We start from the raw sequence: 21900 nt of genomic DNA on the forward strand, positions 1-21900 counted from the left end.
CATCACATAGACTTCACATGGTATAATTCTATTAGTCATGTCACTGAAAGGGTAAACAGAGCAGCACTGGCTATATCAGTGGAATATGGATACCATTTATCTCTCAAGCATTTTGAGCCCCGAGCCTACAATTCTCAGCTCAATATTCAATTTTAAAGTATATTTAGGAGTATTCTGTGCATCCTAATCTTGCACCAAAGGCAGTTTAGTAATAAATGATTTTTAAGCAATATGGCTCAATTTTTAAAAGCTTCACATAATAGTCATACCTCATGTTTTTGGCAAAAAAATTTTTCATAAAATCTATGATGATTATGTGGTGAAATACAGTAAGAGGGGTTAGAGAAGGCCTCCTGTAGAAGGTGAGATTTTAGTTGGAACTTTAAGGAAGCTTGGGAAATTGGTAGTCGGAGTGAAGGAGGGAGAGCATTCCAGGTATGGGGGAATAACCAAAGAAAATACCTAGATCTGAAAGATGGAGTATTTTGTTTGTGAAACAGCCGGGAAGCCAGTGTCAGTGGATCAGAGTAGATGTCGGGGAGTAAGGTGTAAGAATCCTGGAAAGGTAGGAGGGAGCTAGGTAATGAAGGACTCTGAATACCAAACAGAGCATTTTATATTTGATCCTGGGGATAATAGGAAGCTACTAGAGTGGTGTGTGTGTGTGTGTGTGTGTGTGTGTGTGTGTGTGTGTGTGTGTGTGTGTGTGTGTGTGTGATATTGATCAGATCTGAATTTTAGGAAAATCACTTTAGTGGCTGAATGAAGGATGGATTGGAGTCTTGAGAGACTTGTGGCAGGAAGACCTTCCAGTAGGCTACTGCAATAGCCCAGGTAGGTATAAGGTGTTAAGGACCTGCTCTAGACTGGTTCTGTGTCAGATGGGAGATGAGTTTTTTGGAGAAATGCTGTAAAGGTGAAATCAGCACTCCTTGGCAACAGCTTGGGGATGGAGAGTAAGAGGTAGTGAGGAGTCCAGAATGACTCCTGGGGTGGGAGCCTGAGGGATGGGAGGATGGTGTTGTCCTTTACAGTCATAGGGAAGGTAAAGGGATGGAGGTGGGGAGGGTTTAGGATATATTGGGCTTAAGATGTCTACTAAACCTCCAGATTGAGATGTCTGAAAGGTAATGGAGATGGAAGACTGGAGGTTAGCAGAGAGATTGGGGAAGGTTAGGAAGATCTGAGCATCATCAGATCCATGGGAGCTGAGATCATAAAGTGAAGTAGCCTCGAGGGAGAAGAGAAGAGGGCCCTTATGATGTGGTTCCAGATGCCCTTAGTTTGCCTGCATCACTCTTTCAGTGTGGGTCCAAGTTATAGAGTACAGTAAAGAGCAGAGGTGTCAAACACCCAGCTGCATTTGGCCCTCAGTGAGACCTAAACCAGATGAAGATGTAATTGGGAAATATTTAACAAAATGCAAAAAAAAAAAAAATACCATAGGGCATAGATAATGTTAATATGGAGTTTTCTAAATCAATATGTACAACCTGTATGTACCATTTAGTGATCTCCATTTCTATATGAGTTTAACTCCCAGCTATAGAGTGTACTGTGACTATTCCTTTTCCTTCCTAATGCAGCCAAGATTGAAACAGCTTGTAACAGCAGTGCTGTATTCTTGTTGGTTCATCCTGACTTTGAGGTTGCTCTGTGTTTTTATCACATAAAAAAGCCAGTTCTCCTCTATCCTTTACTTCTATAATTGATTTTTTTTTAAACCAAAGTGCAGGACATGACATTTTTTTAAATAAAATTTTCTTGATATATTGTGTTTTTCAGTCACCTACATTTCCCATTATATTCTGTCCTCCTCCCAAGAGCAGTATGTTTGTTGTCACTGTTGTCATTGAGTTATTCAGTCAAGCCTGACTCTTTGTGACCCCATTTGGGGGTTTTCTTGGCAGAGACACTGGAATGGTTTGTGGTTTCCTTTTCCAGCTTATTTTACAGATAAGCAAACTGAGACAAACAGGATTGACTTGCCCAAGGCCATATAGTAGTAAATGTCTGAGGTCAGATTTGGAACTCAGGTCTTCCTGACTCCAGGCGTGGTGCTCTGTCTGCTGAGACACCCAGCTGCCCCAGAGCAGTGCTACCTTTACAAAAAAGAATAAACAAAAGGGGAGAAGCAGTTCAGCAAAACTAATCAACATATTAAAAAAGTCTTATCGTATTTTCTGTGCTCCATACCCCTAATCTCCTCCCTCTGGAGAGAAGCAAAGAGAGGGGCCTTCTCCTTCTTCCTGGGGACCAGACTTGGCTTGCGATTTGTAATTTCAGTCTTCAGAATCCATTGCTTGGTCATTGTCCTTCCCATCTCCAGTGTTGCAGTCATGGTGCATATCATTCTCCTGGTTCTGCTTGTTTCACTTCACAGAAGTCTTCCCATGCTTCTCAGTCATTCATCCTCGTCCCTGTTTCTCGTGGCACAGTAACATTCCGTTCCATTCACGCACCACAGTTTGTCTAGCTGTTTGCCAATGGATGAGCATCTCCTTTGTCCTGCTTTTAAAAGAGTGCTTTTGGGAATGTAGTGATGTAGAGGGAGCAGCTTGGCCTCTTTGGAATATATTCCTGGCCTGTGAATCTCTGGTACATTTATTTTTAAAAATAAATTTTATTGATTTCCTTTGTTTTTATGCCATGCTCATTTTCTGCTATCTCTCTTCCCTTACATATATGCCAGTACTGAATCCTCTCTTATCACAAATTTTAAAAACAGTTAAGCAGCAATAATTGATACAGTAACCACATCTAATAGCTTATTCAGCAATTGGCCCATATAACAGTCTGGGTGACTCTAGGCAAGTCACTTAATTTCTGTTTGCCCTAGTTTCCCTAACTGTAAAATAGGAATAATAACAGCACCTACCTCCCAGGGTTGATGTTAGGATCAAATGAGGTCCTGCTGGTAAAGGGCTTAGAGGCCCAGTGCCAGACACTGGGTGCCAAATGGAAAGGGCTATTCCCTCCCTCCCCAATAGCAAGTCTTTACATATATTGCTTTTACATGTCACTTTCACTTCTTGAGAGCTTTTGAAATTCTGATCTGGTTGTTCGTGTTGGCATTCTGTCCTTCCCAGCTTTTTATCCAGGGCATGTTTAATAAGCCTGCTTTCTATTTCTTTTATTATCCAAGCCATTGATACCCATGCATTATTTCTTATGTTGATGCTTTCTCCCTGAAATCTCTTCCATTTGCTCCTAGTTGCAGGTGTACTATCCCAAAGGACCCCAGCAATCATACACTGCAGTACTGGAAGGACCACAACATTGTGGCAACAGAAACCAGTTGGGCCAACCTGACCGTCACTGTAAGCTGAGGAGCAGCTGTGAGCTGCCAGCTGTCAAATATACCATCAGGGCAAACTCCAGATTTAACTGAAGGAGAGGAAATAGGGTCACCCTCAGTTGGATCTCTTTCTTGGGGAAAAAAAACTTTATTAATTATTCATGATGTCTTCTCCCTTTTAAGACCAGGAGGACATGATCTTATAGGTCTTTTCAATGCAGAGGGGAGAATGGGAATCTCTCTGGGATTTGTTTCTTTTTGCAGGAATATTATTAGGGTAGCTATAGCAGCTTGCATAACTCAGCCATTTAAGGACTTCCTAGTATGGTTTTGCCATTTGGATGTACTTTGCTTAGAGAAGGAGAAGAATGGGAGGGGGAAGGCCCTTGTACCAGCCTGCTAATCCTATATTTAGCGGAGAAATGGGTACATTCTTTATTACCTGTTCCTTTGAAGTGTTCCAGTAAATAAAAGATAAAAGGGATATCTTATATCTCCAGTATTCTTTTTTGTCTTGGCCATACAGCTAATGAACCATAGCCCTGGTATAAGCTCTCCAGAGTACTTTGCTGGTGCTGTCAGGCACAGCTCTAGCTATGGGCAGATAGTAGATTGCTTCTCAGCAAGATGCATTTTAGAGTCAGCATGAGGCAACCATCCACATGCTGGCACTCCCCTCCATCCCACATCTTCTTATTAACCCCTATTACCCAGGGAGGCAGCAACTGCATGAGAGGGTGAAATAATGCCAATGGCAGCCTATATTCTGCAGCAGCAGTGAGGGAAAGATGGTCGGTGGAAAGAGGGATGGGTAGTAAATGATGATGTTAGCAAGCTGCAGATGGTAGACCATCCTGTCGGCTGGCAGAGGTGAGGATGCTGTCCAGACTGCACTTCAGAGGGAAGGAGGCAGATTCATCTGCCTCCTAACTTCAGGGCTTATTTTGTGGGCTATCTTGTACTGGTCTTTAATCATTTGGAACATTTGTTTCTTCAGGAGTGTCAGCAGATGCATGGAGAATTCACTGGATCTGCCTGCGGTCACCATGGACCTTATACACCTGATGTGCTCTTCTGGTCCTGTATTCTTTTCTTTACAACCTTCATCCTCTCCAGCACATTAAAGACATTTAAGACAAGCCATTATTTTCCAACCAGAGTACGTTGCTGGTTTCTTCGATCATTCAAATTCACATTCAACCAGGATGTTCATTCTGGACAAAAAATTAATTCCGCCTTATGTTCTAATGTCGAGTCAGTGGACGACAGCCTGTTCTCAGCCTCCATTCACCGCTCACCCCTTATAGCTTGCAGATCACATTGTGGGGGTGGGATTGTACATGGGGGGAGGAGGAGAACAGGAGCAGATGTCCTATGCTACACAACAGCATTCTCTTCTTATGGTCTTCTACCCATTCTGTGTCTTCAGAGAGTTTTAGTGAGGACGAATGAATTAATCTGTATACATGGTTTGGTTTAAAAGTAGATTGGTGTTTTCTGTTGTCTGAAGACAACTGTGCTCCTCTCTAGCCATACATGCTTTGGGTCCATGGAGAAGTGATCTTGTCTGTAGATATAAAATAAAGAGATTTAATTAGATTTTTAAAAAAGTTTCTTCCAGTTCAAAGGCCTATGAAATCCAACTGGCATGCAATGCAAAATTGCATAGAATTTGGTACTAAATTGAGTGACCCAGAGTGCTCCAAGAGTTCAGAGGAGAGGGAAATCAGTGAGGAGTGTAGTAGGCAGAGAAGGCTTCCTGGAGGTGGTGGGGCTTTGGTTAGGCACTGAAGGATTTGGACAGGCTCGTTTTCCAGAAAGATAACAGCTGCAGCATTCTCCCATAGGAGTGGCTGAGTTTCAGAGCTGTAAGTCATTGTATATCATTGCAGTAGACAGTTGTGTTGACTAGTGAAAGAGATCTGGTGTGGCAACTGGAGGCCCTGAGTTTGAATGCTGACTCTGCTGCTTACTGGCTGGATAACTATGAGGAAGTTATTTAATCTTTTAGGCCTCCATTTCCTCTGTAAAATGGGGATACTTGCCCTTCTAAGGGTATTTTGAGTAAAATGCCTTGCAACTAGAACTAGAGTAGTGGTTCTGCTAGAGCAGAGGGTTCTCCCTAATATAGCAGCATGAGTAGAAGTAGACCAACCCATATTTCTCACAATTATTCCTTTGAGGTGGGAAACACAGCATCAAACCAAGAAGGAAAAATGATAGTAAATGCATTTTCCTGGTTTAGGGCCAAACAAAGAGGCAGTCATAAGTCTCTCAGTATGAGTGTAGGGGTAATTTATATAGAGTGTAAGGTTCTAAAGAGCTTTATAAATATCTCACAACAATCCTGGGAGGTAGGTGCTATTATTATCTCCATTTTACAGATGAGGAAACTGAGGCAGACAGGTTAAGTAATTTTAGTTTGCCCAGGCTCACAGCTAATAAGTGTTTGAGGCTGGATTTGAACTCAGGGCTTCCTGCCTCCAGGCCCAGCTCTCTATCCCCTGCCTGATCTAGGAAGAAATATCACAGAATCCTTTTAGCAAGAATCCATAACAGCCGGCTGTAGAACTCATTATAGCTTATGGTTAAATGTAAATACTGATCTGCTAAGAATCATTTGCAGGCCTTGTTGCTGCTCCTGAAATAACTCCTGGTTATGTAACCTGAGTATCATATGTGTGGACCATATTTCCTGGGTGATATTTTCTTCTTATCCAGGCGTGTCTAGATAGCCACTGGGTGAATGACCTGGTAAACAACTCCCTCTTTCCAAATGCACAGGGACTAATTTATCTGTGGCCTAACCTGAAGGTTGTCTGTATAGAGCCAATCGAGTGGTCCCCTGGATCTAAGATTGAACCAGATCCCTGCCTCTCCCAACATCCAACTGAATTCAGAAACTAAAGCCTTCCCATCACTGGCTTGGCCAGCATTTAGATGGTCTCCAGAGATGGAGGAGAGGAAGCATTGCCTGGCATCTTATCCCGACCACACCTCAAAGTCCCTGAGTTGTATGCATAAATCCTTATGTTTCATTATACTACAGAATACTACTATAACCCTGATGTTTTATTCTGAGAATTTTGAAGCCCTTTCTAATGCTAATTTTTACAATATTTTCTAAGTTTCTCATAATTTATTCCTCCAGGTACGCTCCATGGTGAGTGACTTTGCAGTTTTCCTCACCATCTTCACAATGGTGATTCTTGATTTTTTAATTGGTGTACCATCTCCAAAACTACAAGTTCCAAGTGTGTTTAAGGTAAACGATTTACACAATCTTTGTTCAGTATTGTTTCAAAGAATGTGGTCCTAAGCTGGGCTCAAAGAGCTTTTCAAACAACCTGGCCTAGGATGAATTCTAGTGCATCCCCTGCCCCTGCCTCCTGTGCCTCTCAGACAGAATAAAAGACATTTCCAAAGGCAGTTTGAAAAACATTTACTGTTAGATCTAATGCTAAAGAACATTATAGTTATCCTTCTAGTCCAAAGATAATGAAAATAGACAGTTGTTTACTTAATGGGGATTAATTAATTAATTAATGGGAAGTTCTGGCAGTTGTAAAAAAGATATTTACTAGTACTTCTATTTCTTTTATTTTGTGTATTTGGTGTTAGGGTTTTAAAATCTAATGTGAAGACTGACCAAACTGAATGTCCAATAATATGAAAATGTGGGGTTGGAAGCTTTGGCACAGCTGTGGACCTCATGTCCACATCAGTTAACAGATATCTACTGTACTGTGAGGTTTGATATAAAGTAATGTAAGACAGAGTCTGTGCCACAAGAAGCTGATAGTCTAGTTGGGGAGATATGCCAGAACCTTACAAAAATATCCCACATGCCAAAAGCATCCTAGAAGACACTGAGTACCAGAGGATTCCAAGAAGGAAGTGGGCTGAAATGATGAGGGAAGTCTTCATGAAGCAGGTGCCCTATCAGAACATCTGCCTTAGCTAGAGAATAGGAATGCCCACAGAACCTGCTCAGGGAGCAGGGGAGGAGCCCCAGCTGCCATGTTTCTGTCCCAGGCTCTTATCAACAGGGAGGTGGGGAGAGAAGATATGGGTGTGCCAAGTAAATCATAAGAGTTATTCTTAGGACAGTCATAAACATGATAAAATAGTTAAAACTACTGGCATGGGAAAGGAGGAAAAGAGGACGTATTCTCTAACTCATAAATACATACTTACAAGTGTACCTGTATACAAATGGTTCTTGGCCATCCTGGCTTCTTCCTGCTGCCATAGTCAGTGAAGAAAGAGAGCTTCTGGAGGACTCATAGGTGCCCATGAAATTCGGGAGAAGCCTGGGTGAGCTGAGCCCAGAGGACCAGTCTCCTAGCAAGACCCGGCCTTCCCAGGATGAGGCAGACTCCTCTATGCTAAAATGCCTTTCCCTTTGCTACTTAAATTTTTGCACTCCATTTTGCCATGCAGACTAACATTCCACCAACTGAAAATATATTTGGGTTAATAAGCACCCTCTTTTAAAAGTGTAAATTCTTCTGGAAGAGTTATGGAGCCATCAGTCACTTACCTCTTAGGGTACCACTGGATTGCTTTTAACCTAGCCGAAAGCAGATGCACTGAAGGATGGGAGCTGGGGTTGATTGACCAGAGTGTGGTTAAAGCAGGAGGCAGCTCTCTGCTGGAGATCCCAGCTCCCAGCACTCCTTCCACTTGCCTGCTTCCCAGGAGTCCTATATGCTATTCACTCTTTCCTAAAGATGTCATCATAGCTCTGGTGGCCTTTGAGACAAAACATCTTTGACCCCAGTCTTCTTACCTGGCTGGGATACCACATTCATAGCTATCTAATGCCTGTCCATCTCTGGCAAGTGTCTAACTTGGCACTGATCAAAGTTTGCAAGCGGATTATTGTCAGACCACATTTGTGATTTAACTGCAGACACATAATGTATGAATTTTTCCATGACAAAGCACTTCAGAAGCAAGGATTTCAGCTTCTGTGTGGCATAGGGAGCCACACTGTCACTAAGTCCTGTACTGGGAAACACATTTATTTTCTGGTAACCATCATTCTTAGTATCAGATTTCTCATAAGCTTAACAGTCTGGCATCTACATGCAGGGCAAAACACCCATAATGTATTAACTCCAAACTCATGGAGCCAGGGTGAGGGATAAGGTAAGTTGCCCTCACTCCCAGTGTCCAAAGGAAGCCTCCTGAACCAGTTCTGACATGATCTGTAGCTAGAGAGAGAACAGGGCAGGAAGAGAGATACTCCCTTTTTAAAAGTTCAGTGAGTTGGCTTTTCCTGACTGGAGTCCCCTAACGCACTCTTCAGCCCTAAGTCACAGGACAAGAAGCGAGAGGGCCAGCTTTGCACATGGCCAAGAGCCCCCAGTTACATTTCTAATGCTGGAATGGTTTCATACTTTAGGGTACTTGGGTTCTCACTGTGTGCATGTGCTATGACAAAGTCCTAAAACCTCCAGTGAGGATGTCCTCCCATAAGTAACGAGTAAATGACATAGGATGTTTCAAACATGACCCGACCCTAGCTCTTACCTGGAATGTTCCTGGAGAGCTGCAGAGAATATTCCTGAGTCTGCCAAAGAGTCACCTGGAATCAGGCAATGTTCAATGTCAACTCTGTTTCTAAATATCTTGGAGCTATCATTTGGTATGAAGGGAAGGGGGAAGGGAAAGGAAGGAAACAAACATTTATAATATCTACTGTGTACTAGGAGCCATGTTAAGCTTACGAGTATTAATTATCTCATTTGGTCCTCACAGCAATCTGGGGAGGTAGGTGTTATTGTTATCCTTATTTACGGAAGAGGAAACTGAGACAAACAGAGGTTAAGTGACTTGCCCAAGATCACACAGCTAGTAAGTGTCTGAGACTGAATTTGAACTCAGGTCTTCCGAACTCCAGGTCCAACACTCCACTGCACCATCTATCATTCACTCCCTCTAAGATTAATCTTAATTCAATGAGTTTGGTGCAATTGGACCAACCTTGGGAATGTAGCAACCCCAACAACTATTTAATTCACTGCATCTATCTTGATAATGGTGCTTCTCCCCTAGACAGTAATCACAGTCTGCACGGTATATAAGGCCAGATCACCGTTGCAGTTGGTTGTATGGATGAATTGTACCCCCAGTTGACTCCTATAAATGTCATAGTATGTGTGCTAAAAGAGGGAATCTGAGAGGCAAGTTGAGTAGTGGTCATTTACATTTAGCTTTAGAATATATGGTAATATTTTTTGGCAACAGATTTGCCTTCATAATTATATTTTTACTTATGCTAATAATAAAATCTGGCTACATTCTGAGCACATAATGCTGGGGAGTATGCTGGATGGTACACAAAAGTCAGGTTAGAATTTAAAATTCCCTATGGGAATTCAAAGACAATAACTTGTATATAGCTGAGAATTGACTCATTCAAGGGGGATTTGGAACAAAGATCAAGGATTTGAGAAGTTGAAATGTCTGATACTTTTCAGAAGTCTCAGGTAATATTGAAGAGAAAAAGTCTTAGAGAGACTAAGTCTCAAAGAGATTTTTACACTAATTATTTTTTGCTGATTTAAAATACACAAGTAAAGCCTTATTTTTTCCTTTCTTTTTCTTTTAGCCAACAAGGGATGACCGGGGGTGGATTATCAATCCCATTGGACCCAATCCCTGGTGGACTGTGATAGCTGCAATCATCCCAGCTCTTCTCTGCACCATCTTAATATTCATGGACCAGCAGATCACAGCTGTCATAATTAATAGGAAGGAACATAAGCTCAAGGTAGTAAGAACTTGGGTCCATAGAGGATCCGGGAGTCTCCTCATGTGAATATGTTGATTAATTGTAGTATGTGTGCATGCAGACCTCAGGCATTTAGGGTCTGGGCTCCATAAAATTAAGGAGGAATTAATTGCCAGTGACTGGAGGGATCTCTCTAATCTATCCCAGCCTCACACATCTCTGGTTTGTCAGTTGATGAATGGGACCAGCTTTAGGATTCAGTGTATGGGAAGAGTGTGTGTGTGTGTGTGTGTATGCATGTGTGTGCATGTGTGTGCATATGCACGTATGCATGTGTGTGTGCTGAAGCCCAAGTGTGGTACCTGGTGAGATGAGAGAAAAGAAACTTATCTTTATTGATACCAATAACCCCTCAAAAGCCTGGAGAGATGAGGGCAGACAGTTTGCTGACACAGACACTTTAACATGGCTGACAATTGTTGCTCTAATTTGTATTCTTAAGCATTAGGCTAGAACCCTTGGGTTCTACTGCATCCCAGCAGCAGTAACGTTGGATATTCTATGCTGAATCTTGGTCACAAGGACCCTGAGGAGACAGGGCCAACAAGGAACATGCTGGGGTCCCTCCATTTTCTTTTTTTCCTCTCTCTCACCACAACAGGGAATAGTTAGCATGTTGTGGGAACAACCCTGGGAACTTCCACCCAAAGCTCTGAGTTAAGACTGTTCTCTTATGGATGCCACATAGAACATGTGTCAGGGAGAACTCCCAGAGGAAAAAAACGTCCTTTACCAAGAGAAATTGGCACCTTCTCAGTAACTTTGAGAGTTGCCGAGAGCACCAGGAGGTTAAGCGAATGACTTAACAGTCCCACAGCCAGGAGTCAGAACTGGAACTGGAACCCAAGTCTTCTGGCTCTGAGGCCAGTTCTCTTTCCTATACCAAGAGCCACACTGCCTCTTCTACCTTTGTGACAAAGGCACAATTCCTGGCATTATTCCTGGCTTAGCTGTTAGTATTAGTTTTCCTACCTATGCATCTGTCCTCTGGAAACACAGTGCCCAGAGTGAGATGCCGAAGAGTGGGTGTATGTAGGCGAAAGGCTTGGACAATCAGGATTTGGCGTGAGGAGGTCCTATTTCATGTCCTGTGATAATAAAAACATAGAAATAGGATTAGTGCTGGGATGGCCCCTGAAGGTCCTGGCTGATGTTGTGATGATTTCTAGTTCAAAGTCTTTATTTTACCAGTGAGGAAATTAGGGCTCAGGGCAGTTCTATGACTTGCCCATAGTCAAATGTGTAGGAAGTAGCAGACCCTGGATTTGAACCCAGGTTCAGCTATGATTTGGATCCTCCCAGATCTGTTGCAGGTTAGAAAAGGGAATCATCAGGACGGCCCTACTCTGGAAACCTTGGACCCAGGCTTTCTTCCCATTAAGCCCCATTTAAACTTAGATTCTGCACCCTGATCCTACTCCTGTTGTAATGACGATGGCTCTAGTGTCACATAATGTCACTGTGGTGATTGTGATGATGTCTCTGCTAACTGCAGATTCTGTTTTCTCACAGAAAGGATGTGGATACCACCTCGACTTGCTGATGGTGGCTGTGATGTTGGGAGTTTGCTCCATCATGGGCTTGCCCTGGTTTGTGGCAGCCACTGTCCTCTCCATTACTCACGTCAATAGCCTCAAGCTGGAGTCAGAGTGCTCTGCTCCAGGGGAACAGCCCAAATTCCTGGGGATCAGAGAGCAGAGAGTCACAGGGCTCATGATTTTTGTGCTGATGGGCTGCTCAGTTTTCATGACAGCCGTGTTAAAGGTAACCAGAGAAAGTCTATCCTACTTATTGGGATAGAAACATTGTGACATTGGCCTTTTTATTGCCTAGACCAGGACCAGTCTGTCACTGGCCCAAAGTACATCCTCCTTTCTCTTGCCTCCTCCCCTAGGGACCTTCCCAACCCCAACTCCTTCCTCTTTACTTCTTATTTCCGTTCAGTGTTTTTATCAAGGACTTGGTTTAAGGTCTAGGTGACTTGTCTATCACATTTTCAGATGGCATAAAGCTGGGAAGGATAGCTAATATATGAGATGACGAAGTCAGGATCCAAAAAAAGATTTCAATAGGCTAGAATGAAAGGCTGAATCTAATATAAAGTGAAATATAATGGGGATAAATGTAATATTCTAAATGAGTTAAGAGGAAAAAAAATCAAACTGCTCAAGTTTAGGATGGGAAGAGGTACAGCTAGGTAGCAATTCATGGGAAAATGATCTGGGAGTTTTAGTGGAGCACAAGCTCCACATGAGTCAACATGGCAACCAACAAAGCTTATGGGATCTCTGCTGGCCTGATGAAAAAGCCAGTCAGAGGCTGTTAGAATTGAGAGGTATAAGTGCCCACAAGAGAAAGACTTTAAGGTTGTAGAAAGAGATGAGGCTTCTTACAGGGCATTCACGGAAACTGGAATCGTTGAGCAGCCCCAGAGGTAAACAGTCCAGCCACCATGCATTGCTCCCACCCTGGGGTCTCTTAACCCAGCAGAGGGTGGGGCAGATCCCACTAACTGAGAATGAATGCCTCATGGGCATTCTGGACCAACACCTCATATGCTCAGTACTTCCAAGAGTCCCTCTTAAAAGGAAAGTTTCTGTGCTCCTCAAGGACTAGGTGGAAAAGGTATTGACTAAGCTATGAGGTTTATACTGACCTTTGAAGCTGTCTTTGGTGATTGTGGGTTGAGAAATCTGGGAATCACAGCTGCTACCTGTGATTCTGCTCCTTGAGGCCTGTTCCAGTCCTTTCCCAAGGCTGGGCTGGGCTTCACTCTGAGCTCTGTGTATTAGACCTTTCCTGTCAGCCTTCCAGGTTGCCTTGGGCTGGAAATCTCTTTCCCTCTGTCGTTTTGTGGCATCTGCTGCTCTAGAATTTGTTTAGAGTCATTTTTTTACAGGTATTTTATGGGCTTTGGGGGGAGAGCTAGAGCAGGTTTGTCCTTCTGCTCCCCCATCTTGGCTCCGCCCCACTGCTGTGAGTGTTCTAGCCAAAGAATAGAAGAATGTAGCAACACCTATTACCCTGGACTGGGGAAGGTGAAAGGGGAAATCCTCCCCAGCTGGCCTTCTATGAGAAGCTGCTGAAGATGGGAGGCAGCAACGTATCTGATAGGGAAATGCATTCTGCATGACATCACATGTGTAGTCCATATCATACTGCTTGCCTTTTCAAAGGAGTGAGGGAGGGGTAGGAGGGAGGGAGAGAATTTGGAATTCAGAATTTAAAAAAATGAATATTAAATTTTTAAAAAATTAATTGGGAAGTATTTAATGAAATAAATAAAAATACATAAAAAGAAAAGAAAAACATGACTGGAAAAAACCACCACATGTAAATGAAGACAAGAAGTGTTCTACTTTTGTGGGGAAGCAGTGTTATATGAAGGAATCCCAAATAAAGCTTGGCCTTGATTTTTAAAAAATAGGGAGGCAGTGGGATGGGAGTAGTTGTCCCTGCCTCTAAGACCACTGAGTGAAGCTAGTTCCACCATTACAGATATATAAGGGTACAAAGTGCCCCCAAGTCACACAATAAGCATCTGTTACCCAGACAGTGAAGAGAATGGTGCAGACTTTGAATCTTTGGAGCCGGTTTACAAGCCAATAACACAACTGCCATCTTCCATAGTGATCTTAGAGATTTGAGAATCCCATTGTGTTTTGCCCTGGTCAGACCTGAGTATGTCTTGTGTTCAGTTGTGGAAGCCATGTTTTAGGAAGGACATTGAAGAAGAATGGTGAGGGGAATGGTATCCGTACTTTATGAGGACTCATTGGAGGAACTGGGGATGGCTAACTTGGGAAAGAGGAGACTGTAAGAGTTATCACATGGAAGAGAAATTAGGTTTGTTCCCTCTGGCCCCAGAGGGCTGAAGGAGAATCAGTAGAATTTGACAAATAATTGTCTGTGGGGAGCAATAGTCAACATGACACTGAAGGAAGCCTTGAGCCTAGTTCACTGGGAAGATGAAAATTTTATTAACAGAAATAGTGAAATTGGGACCAGCTAATCTAGACCTTCTGTCAGTTTTAAAATGGTAATGCTGACTCTGTTATAAAATCTTAGGTTTAATTATATGCTTTTCTTTACTTTTGTTTCTAGTTCATTCCAATGCCAGTACTTTATGGAGTTTTCCTCTACATGGGAGTTTCTTCACTTAGAGGAATCCAGGTATTGGAATTCACTCTGCATTTTGTTTCAAGGAAATGATTTGTTCATTGTCTGCTTAGTTCTCCTAGTCTAGTAGAGCACACATCCTCCTCCTACATTCTTTTTTTTCAGTCCGGGCTCATATTTGGTACCAGGAAAATACCCTCTACAAAGTGAAAGCCTCTTTTTGGAAAAGTTGTTTCTTGTTGTGGTGAACTTGTGGGATTAGATATTTCATGAAAACAGGGAAGAGCCAAGTAGAACAATATAAGAATTGAGGTGTACAGGCTGCCATGTCCTGATCCCTCCTGTAGAATGAACCTGCCTCTGTACATAGCTCCCTACATAGTCTACACCCAAGGGGCCCTGGGCCAGGAAGACCTTGCTAAATCTCTTTGTTCTACTACAGATCTAGATCCCTGGGACTGGCTGAGAGTCAAATGAACTTTTTCTGCAAGGACAGAAGTGAAACACCTTTTACCTTAATGCCAGACTGTCAGGATAGGAGAATCCAAGGGACATTAACATGCAGTGTACTGGGGTAGAGATTAAGGCACTGTTATAGGTATGTGGGTGGTACTCTATGCCCCCAGTGCCAAACCGTGGCTTATGTCTTTTTTACCAACCAACCACAGGGACAGAGGCAAGAACTGGCCTAGAGGGAGGAGGCTGCAGTTTCAGAATAGATGATTTAGGTGTAAACTGGTGGTACTGGATACAGCTCTGTAACATGGGGCTCAAAAGAACCTTGCTTGTTGTTTTGGCCACTGGTTTCTCTCTGCTTCGACAGAACATGTATTGGGCCAAGCTCTGATATCACCTGACTATCACCTTAGTTAGGTACTATCTGTGTACCTCAGGCAGTTTTTGAAAACATTGGTTTCAATCTTATCATTTAACCTCTCTCTCTTTTTCTTTACATTCACTTGTTCTTTTTATCAGAAATGATCCACAAAGTATGTTCTAAAGTAAAATCCTCAGAGGAGAAAAGTGTCATTTAGTTTCTAAAGACAGAAAGATGTTACCAGTTGGCGTCTAAAGCTCCCTTAACGTTGCTTTGGGGAATGCTTGTCTTTCAGTTTTTTGATCGCCTGAAGCTCTTTGGGATGCCTGCAAAGCACCAGCCTGACTTCATCTACCTTCGCCATGTCCCTCTGCGTAAAGTGCACCTCTTCACTCTCATCCAGCTGACTTGTCTTGTCTTGCTGTGGGCTATTAAGGCATCCCCAGCTGCAATCATCTTTCCAATGATGGTAACTTTTTTCCTTTCCTTTACAGCAGTGACAACATTGTCTGATTTTGGATGTGGGGAGAGTGGCTTCTTCTGTTTTAGTTGCCTAGTAAGATTACCTAAGATTTTCAGTGGGTCTGGAGAGGTGAGGGAAGAGAAAAATGTTTGTAATATGCACATTAATACAAAAAACTTTAGTTCCAGTTATCTAAGATCAAGTAAAATAGGTTGTTGCAATCAAGGATGATTGAAATGCTTAAAGTGCACAGTAAGTTCTTAAAGCCATTAGGAAGAAGGGACAGGGTAGAGCAGTGGCGGTGACTGAGATGACACCCTCCTTCTGAAAAAAGGATGAAGGCTTGGGAAAGAAGATTAGAAAAGTTGTAGTTTCACAAAAGGAACTTTGGGACGGTGGGGACGGGTTAGAATGGAAAGCAAGCTGTCCCCTAAAAACCATGGGAATGATAGGAGCCAAGGAGTGGAAGCCTCTTTACTTAGTCCTACTTCAGCTCTTATCATTTTCTTCTGTTCCCTCTGCTAGACCTGTCTTGGTGGCGGAGGAGTTGGTCTGTCTTTTTTTAGGAGTGCTGAATGTCTTGAAGGCTGTAGAAATGAGGCTCCTGGAGATAAAAATTAAACATTTAGTTTGCTTGGTTTGAAATATTTTTCATTCTTAAGATGAGGGGACAGAGCGCTGGGCTTGGAGACAGAAAGAACTGAGTTCAAATCCAACCTCTGACTCTCACTAGCTTTGTGTCCCTGGGCAAGTCACGTAACTTCTTTATTGCCAGTTTCCTCATCTGCATAATAAGGGAGTTGGATTAGATGGACCCATAACTTTTCTTTTATGTTCTTGTCCCACCACACTCATATTGAGGAAACATTCACCATATGACCTTAGCCAAACCATTTACCTGCCTGGACCTCAGTTTCTTCATCCATAAATTGAAAGGATTAGCTTAGATGTCATTTATAGTTCCTTTCAACTTGAAAATGTCATGATTCATTCAGTAAATTTCTTCCCTGCCCTTACCCCAGCCAAGAGTAGCATTTTACATTTTCACTGGTTTCCTTTCTTCTTTTCTGTTCCCTCTGAGCTTATAGATCTGGGCTGTGTGACTTGCTCAGGGTGCTGTTTTGGGTCACAAAACTGCCAGTGACTTCTGTTTAGGTCTCATGTGAGTTAGTGGGGGGTCTGGGTAAAGAACTAGCCATTGCTTTGAGAAAGACTGATGATCTTGGACAGGATGGGGAGGTGATCAGTAGACTTGGAGAGAAATTAAATTCTGTTTCCTTAAACTGGAAACACCAATGGACTGTGTTCAGTCACGTCCAGCCACCAGAGCTCAATGCTACCATGAAACAGGTACCTTTACAGCTATACCTAGTTCTACCATTCTTGTTATTATCCCTATGAGAATAAGTATGAGCAGCATCAGGTCATTCTGATCTTTCTGTATACCCCTCCTCACGAGTCCCATCTCTCCATTATTGTGGGTCACATTTCTCTATTAGGGAAAGCCATTTTAGTGGATCCTATAAAACAGATTTTGTTTTTTAATTCTACTGGAAAGTAATGTCTGGGATGGAAGTTGACTCCTTTAATCCATATCCCTTTTCTTCCATAGGTTTTGGCCTTGGTTTTTGTCCGGAAAGTCATGGATCTCTGTTTCTCTAAACGAGAACTGAGCTGGCTAGATGATCTCATGCCCGAAAGCAAGAAGAAGAAGCTAGATGATGCTAAAAAAAAGGCCAAGGAAGAAGAGGTCATAATCCTTGTGTCAGCAACAATTCCCAAGTGCAAAAAGGACCTTATGAGAAGTCCTCATTTCCAGAATCCAAAAGCTAGCCTAGGAAGACCAACCCCTAGAGATGTTATTTGCTAAGATTGGGTTAAGGACTTTTGTCCTTTCCTGTCCTTCATCTAGAGTCTTCACGTAGAGTTTTATAAGCAAATCTGAAAAAAAAAATACACTGTCATCTAATAACATATTAAATATCTGACTGCGCAGGGTTATAACTAAAGAGACCTAGTCCCTGCTTCAGATTCTTATTGTCTGAGGCAGAGAGCAGTGGTCTAGAGTAGAAAATAAATTCTAAATCATAGAATATAGTTTTTATATCAAAAACAGATGAAAGATAAACCCAATCCACATGAATGGCCAAGGGCATAGAAAAGAGCCTGGTCTGTACCCTTAAGGGAAGTAGACTAGGTAAATGAACATATAATTAATAGAAACGCAGAATTATGCTTTTATAAAAGGACAAGAAGGTTTCCCCTTGAGGTGATGTTTGGGGAAAGGTCATGGAATGACCATGTTTATGGGGAACTGCTGGGACTAAGAAGTAATCATGCCCCCTTTTCCCACAGGAGGATGAGAAAATGTTAGAAATGGGGCCAGACAAATTTCCCTTGGAGAGCAGGAAGTTACTGAGTAGTCCTGGAAAGAATAACAATTTCAGGTAAGATTGTTTTAAAGCATAAAGAATTGGAGACTTTGGGGTCATTCTAGTCCCAGTTTTGTCACTGAGGCTCCCCTCTATCGACTTCCATAAGGATTAAACCATCTTTTACTGAAAATGCCCTTTCCTTTCTTGGTGTAGAAATACCCATGCTCAGGATAGTCAGAACTTCTGAAAGTAGGAATAGAGAACTTGGAACTCAGCCACGGCTGAACGGCCTGTGGTCTTGGTCACTGGAGTGAATGTGTAGAGAGAACCTAGATAACCGAAATGTTCAGAGAATTCTACACCCCATTTTCAGCCATTTTTTTCAGCTTCTAGGAATTTCATCAGACCTTTTCCTCTCAGCTACTAATAGGAAACCTAACTTACCCATGTTCTAGTTACAGAGATCTTCTTTCTCATCGTATTTGAATGAATTCCTCATCCTCACAAGCAGGTACCTTTTCAAGAGGAGGAAGGAAAAGAAACTAGGTCTAAGGGGACATGAGAACTGTCTTCAGATATTTAGGGCTGTTATCAGGAAGAAAAATTGGATTTACTTGGTGTGACTCCATAGGGCAGAAAAGTGGGTGTGGCCACTGCAGGGAGAACTCAGGACCAAATATCAGTATCTTAGCTCAGTACCAAGAACTTTCTAGCAATTGGTTACAATTTCTAACAATTTGAACTGAATGTTGAATTATGGAACAGGCCAGTGCATGACTTGAAAAGTGTTCAATGAGTGGATGACCCCTAATTGGGGCTGTTGTAAAAGGGATTTCTGCATTAGGCAGGAAGTTGAATGAGAGAGATAGTCATCCAGGAGAGGATGGGAGGGAAGAGCTCTCCAACTGCAGCTTCTTCTGCCATGTTGGAAAACATTAATGGGGAGAGGAGGTGGAGGGACATTGTGTAAGGTATTCCCTTTGGACAGTGAGCAGGTCAGTTAGTCCTCTGGCCTAGGGATCTTCTGTATCACCCCATTAATGGAGTGGCAGGCTTAGGATGGCTGTTCTACTGGGACTCCTCCACGGCTTAGGCTTATGACCTGCTGCCCACCACCATGGTGGGTAAGAAAGTGGCAGATTCATAGCCCTCTTTTCTTTAACATCTTGGAAAATCTGTGGTCTTCTCATTATGGGTACTTTCTCTACCAGTGTAGTCACAACTCCTCCACATCCAAGGGTTTAGGCATCAACCTCTCCAAACTCAACTAGGCTTGGTCTTTGGCCAAGAGATACCCAGTCTGTGTCTGTGCACAGAAGTGACTCACTTTGGTAGGACTTGCCCGTGTGCTAGCATAGCCTTTGAAGCTCCAGGTCCCCTCCATTTATCTATGACCTCCCAGCTTAGTTCCACAGTCTCCTTATGATACTGCCTAAGACCCCATCCAGTAGCAGGGGACTTGTTTACAGGAAACAATGGGAACAGGGAACAATATTTAACTTTCCAGGGAGGAAAATGTATACAAGACACACTGTGAAGTTTGATCTGATTTATTAAGATTTTCTCCATTACTTTCTTAAATCCAGACAATCAACAAAAGAATAAATCAGGTTTGTTTTGTAGCATTTGCTAGTTTTTGAGGTGTACATGTTCACTCAGTGAAAATTTAACAACTGGCTCATGAAAGCCAGATCGAGCTGGCTCCAGCAACATCCCTGCCTACATGTCACATGTAGCTGGGAATGATCTTTTCTTGGGCATATTGTGGAGAGGATTATCACTCAGGTATAAGTTGGACTGTACTTCTGAGGTTCCTTAAAGATCTAATTTTTTTTATTCTATGGCTGAGCCTTTAAGAGTTGACTAGGATTTGATGAAATTACTGGAGAAACATTTCAATTCAGCCAATAAATTCAATTAAGCACCTAGTAGGCACTGTGCTTTCTCCTGAAGATATGAAAATGATATAGTCTTCTGCCTTCAAGGAACTTACATATCTACTATAAGTTTTGTGAGACTCATGGAATCACTCAGGATTTGAAACCTGTAGTGGTTAAGTGGGAATCCCTCAGTTTCAGTTGGCTGCCCAAGGGAAGATGTAGGATCACCCTAGAAGCTCTATTTAGTCTCCTGCCTTTGTGGGATTGTGTCTGACTCATTGGAGGGAGCCATGGTCCTCTAGATCTCTCTTGACTCCTAAGAACTGAAGCAGCATGAAGGTAGAGTGACCTCCCAGCTTAACTCTCAAGACCATATTCCACAGTCTCCTTCTGATATTGCCTAAGACCCCATCCAGTAACAGGGAACTTCTACTTTTTACTCTCCGCCAATAAAATAAACTTCCAGATGCTTGGTGGTGAATGAGGAACATGGTATTAGCAAAATGCATTCAGTTCAGGGAAGAAAATGTGCTGTTTGAGTATAAAATGTTACTTCGTTATCAGGCCTCCAGACTATTCAGAAAGATGCTAGTCTTTTCCCCTCTGAGGGTTTTGCCACAGACAGATAATAATTGTTTTCTTGTGGACTAAGCAATCATTGTCCTAAATCTTGATTTCAGATGTGACCCTTCTGAGATTAATATTTCTGATGAAATGCCTAAAACTACTGTCTGGAAAGCTCTTAGCATGAACACAGGAAGTACCAAGGAGAAAAGGTAAAGAGAACTGAATTTGTTCACTTTTCCCTGACCTGGTTTATCTTGTTTTAACTGCGATCGTATCAGAGCTAAAATACTTCTTTACTTTGGAGAGCAAAGTCTTAGCTGATGGCACCTCCCCAGGCTGCCCATGGTACCAGAGCACTGGATGCTTTGACAGACAGATTCATTTCTGGCCTTCCCATTCACACATTCCCAAATTCTGTACTAATTCATTTTGAGATTAGAGGCCATTTTACGCATAGGGATTTTGATAACTCTTTGTCTAGTTTCCATTTCAGAGATCTGTTTGTCACTCTGTCGCAGTGCTGCAGTTACACAATCTATTTAAATGCTTGAAATGGTGGCTGTTTTGGTTGGTACAGCTATAGTTTTTAATTTAATTTATGCTTATTTAAGAGATTGTCTACAAATACTGCTAATAGAGGATTTTCAAAGTCTTCGATTTTTATCTTTTCCTACTATGGAACCCAAATTCTGTATATTTCATTTGTAGTTATCATGGCTTAATGTTAACCAGGTCAATGAAGGAAATCGGAGGGCTCAAGGAATGTTTTTTTCACATGAAGGCTAGGTCTGTACACTTCGATTTGGGGGATAATGCATTCTAAATTCACTTAAAAAAATATTCAGATAATTGAAGCCCTTTAGTTTGGAGGCTTTATTATCTGGTTAATTGGCATGCATAGATTTAAGTCTGTAATGTTCTGGGAGTCATATTGGGAATAACAGCTGACATTTATAAAATACTTTATAACTAGCAAAGCGCTTTCATGTTGAACTTGAAGGACCTGGCTTCACATTCCAGTCCTGCTACTTTATTACTTATGTGTTCTTGGGTAAATCAAAAAGATAAAGACCTTCCAGTTTCCTCATCTGTTTACATGGCAAATTTCTCCAGTAAAATGTAAGCTCCTCGAGGAAAAAAATGTTTTTCATTTTGTCCTTGTCTCCCCAGTACCTTGGATAGGTGCTTAATCACATGCTTGTTGAGCTCTGATGGGATGTAAAACCAAGGCACGGGGCCCTGTGATCGCCAGTGTCTTTTCTCTCTCAAACAATGATCCTATGATCATATTCAGTTTGTTTCTCATAGCAATCCTGTGAGATAAATAGTGCAAATATTGTTATTCCCCTTTTATAGATGAAGAAATGGAGGTTCAGGTCAAGCAGTTTGCTCAAGGTCATACAGACAGTAAATTTTAGAACTAGAAGTTGACCCCAGGATTTCTTATTCCAAGTTCAGTGTTCTTTACCATGATATCCTCCTGGCTCTCCAATGGGAATAATCTGGATTAGTCAGATGGCCTGGATTCTGATCCCATCTTTGCCCCTGAGGACCTATGTAGTTTTGGACAAATTGCTTA

The 21900-nt window shown here is 42.2% G+C and overlaps 1 protein-coding gene and 1 long non-coding RNA gene across 3 annotated transcripts in view; one reads left to right on the plus strand and one right to left on the minus strand.

Annotated features, from left to right (window-relative positions):
• The window catches only part of SLC4A8 (solute carrier family 4 member 8), a 196702-nt gene that overhangs the window by 168863 nt on the left and 5939 nt on the right, over positions 1–21900 (plus strand). For both annotated transcript variants that reach the window (XM_072654709.1, XM_072654710.1), the window contains exons 15-24: positions 3215–3320; positions 4296–4457; positions 6450–6563; positions 9918–10079; positions 11613–11864; positions 14205–14273; positions 15332–15505; positions 17112–17249; positions 17855–17946; positions 20435–20530. In XM_072654709.1, coding sequence (XP_072510810.1) covers positions 3215–3320; positions 4296–4457; positions 6450–6563; positions 9918–10079; positions 11613–11864; positions 14205–14273; positions 15332–15505; positions 17112–17249; positions 17855–17946; positions 20435–20530 — 1365 coding nt within the window. The remainder of the gene's footprint in view (positions 1–3214; positions 3321–4295; positions 4458–6449; positions 6564–9917; positions 10080–11612; positions 11865–14204; positions 14274–15331; positions 15506–17111; positions 17250–17854; positions 17947–20434; positions 20531–21900) is intronic.
• LOC140534076 (uncharacterized) lies at positions 4399–11469 on the minus strand. The gene is made up of 4 exons (XR_011977160.1): positions 11289–11469; positions 11073–11188; positions 8837–8891; positions 4399–4865 (listed from the first exon to the last, which is right to left on the minus strand). It is a non-coding gene; the product is annotated as an uncharacterized lncRNA (long non-coding RNA).

Source organism: Notamacropus eugenii, chromosome 3 (genome assembly GCF_028372415.1).
Source record: "Notamacropus eugenii isolate mMacEug1 chromosome 3, mMacEug1.pri_v2, whole genome shotgun sequence".
Lineage (NCBI taxonomy): Eukaryota > Metazoa > Chordata > Mammalia > Diprotodontia > Macropodidae > Notamacropus > Notamacropus eugenii.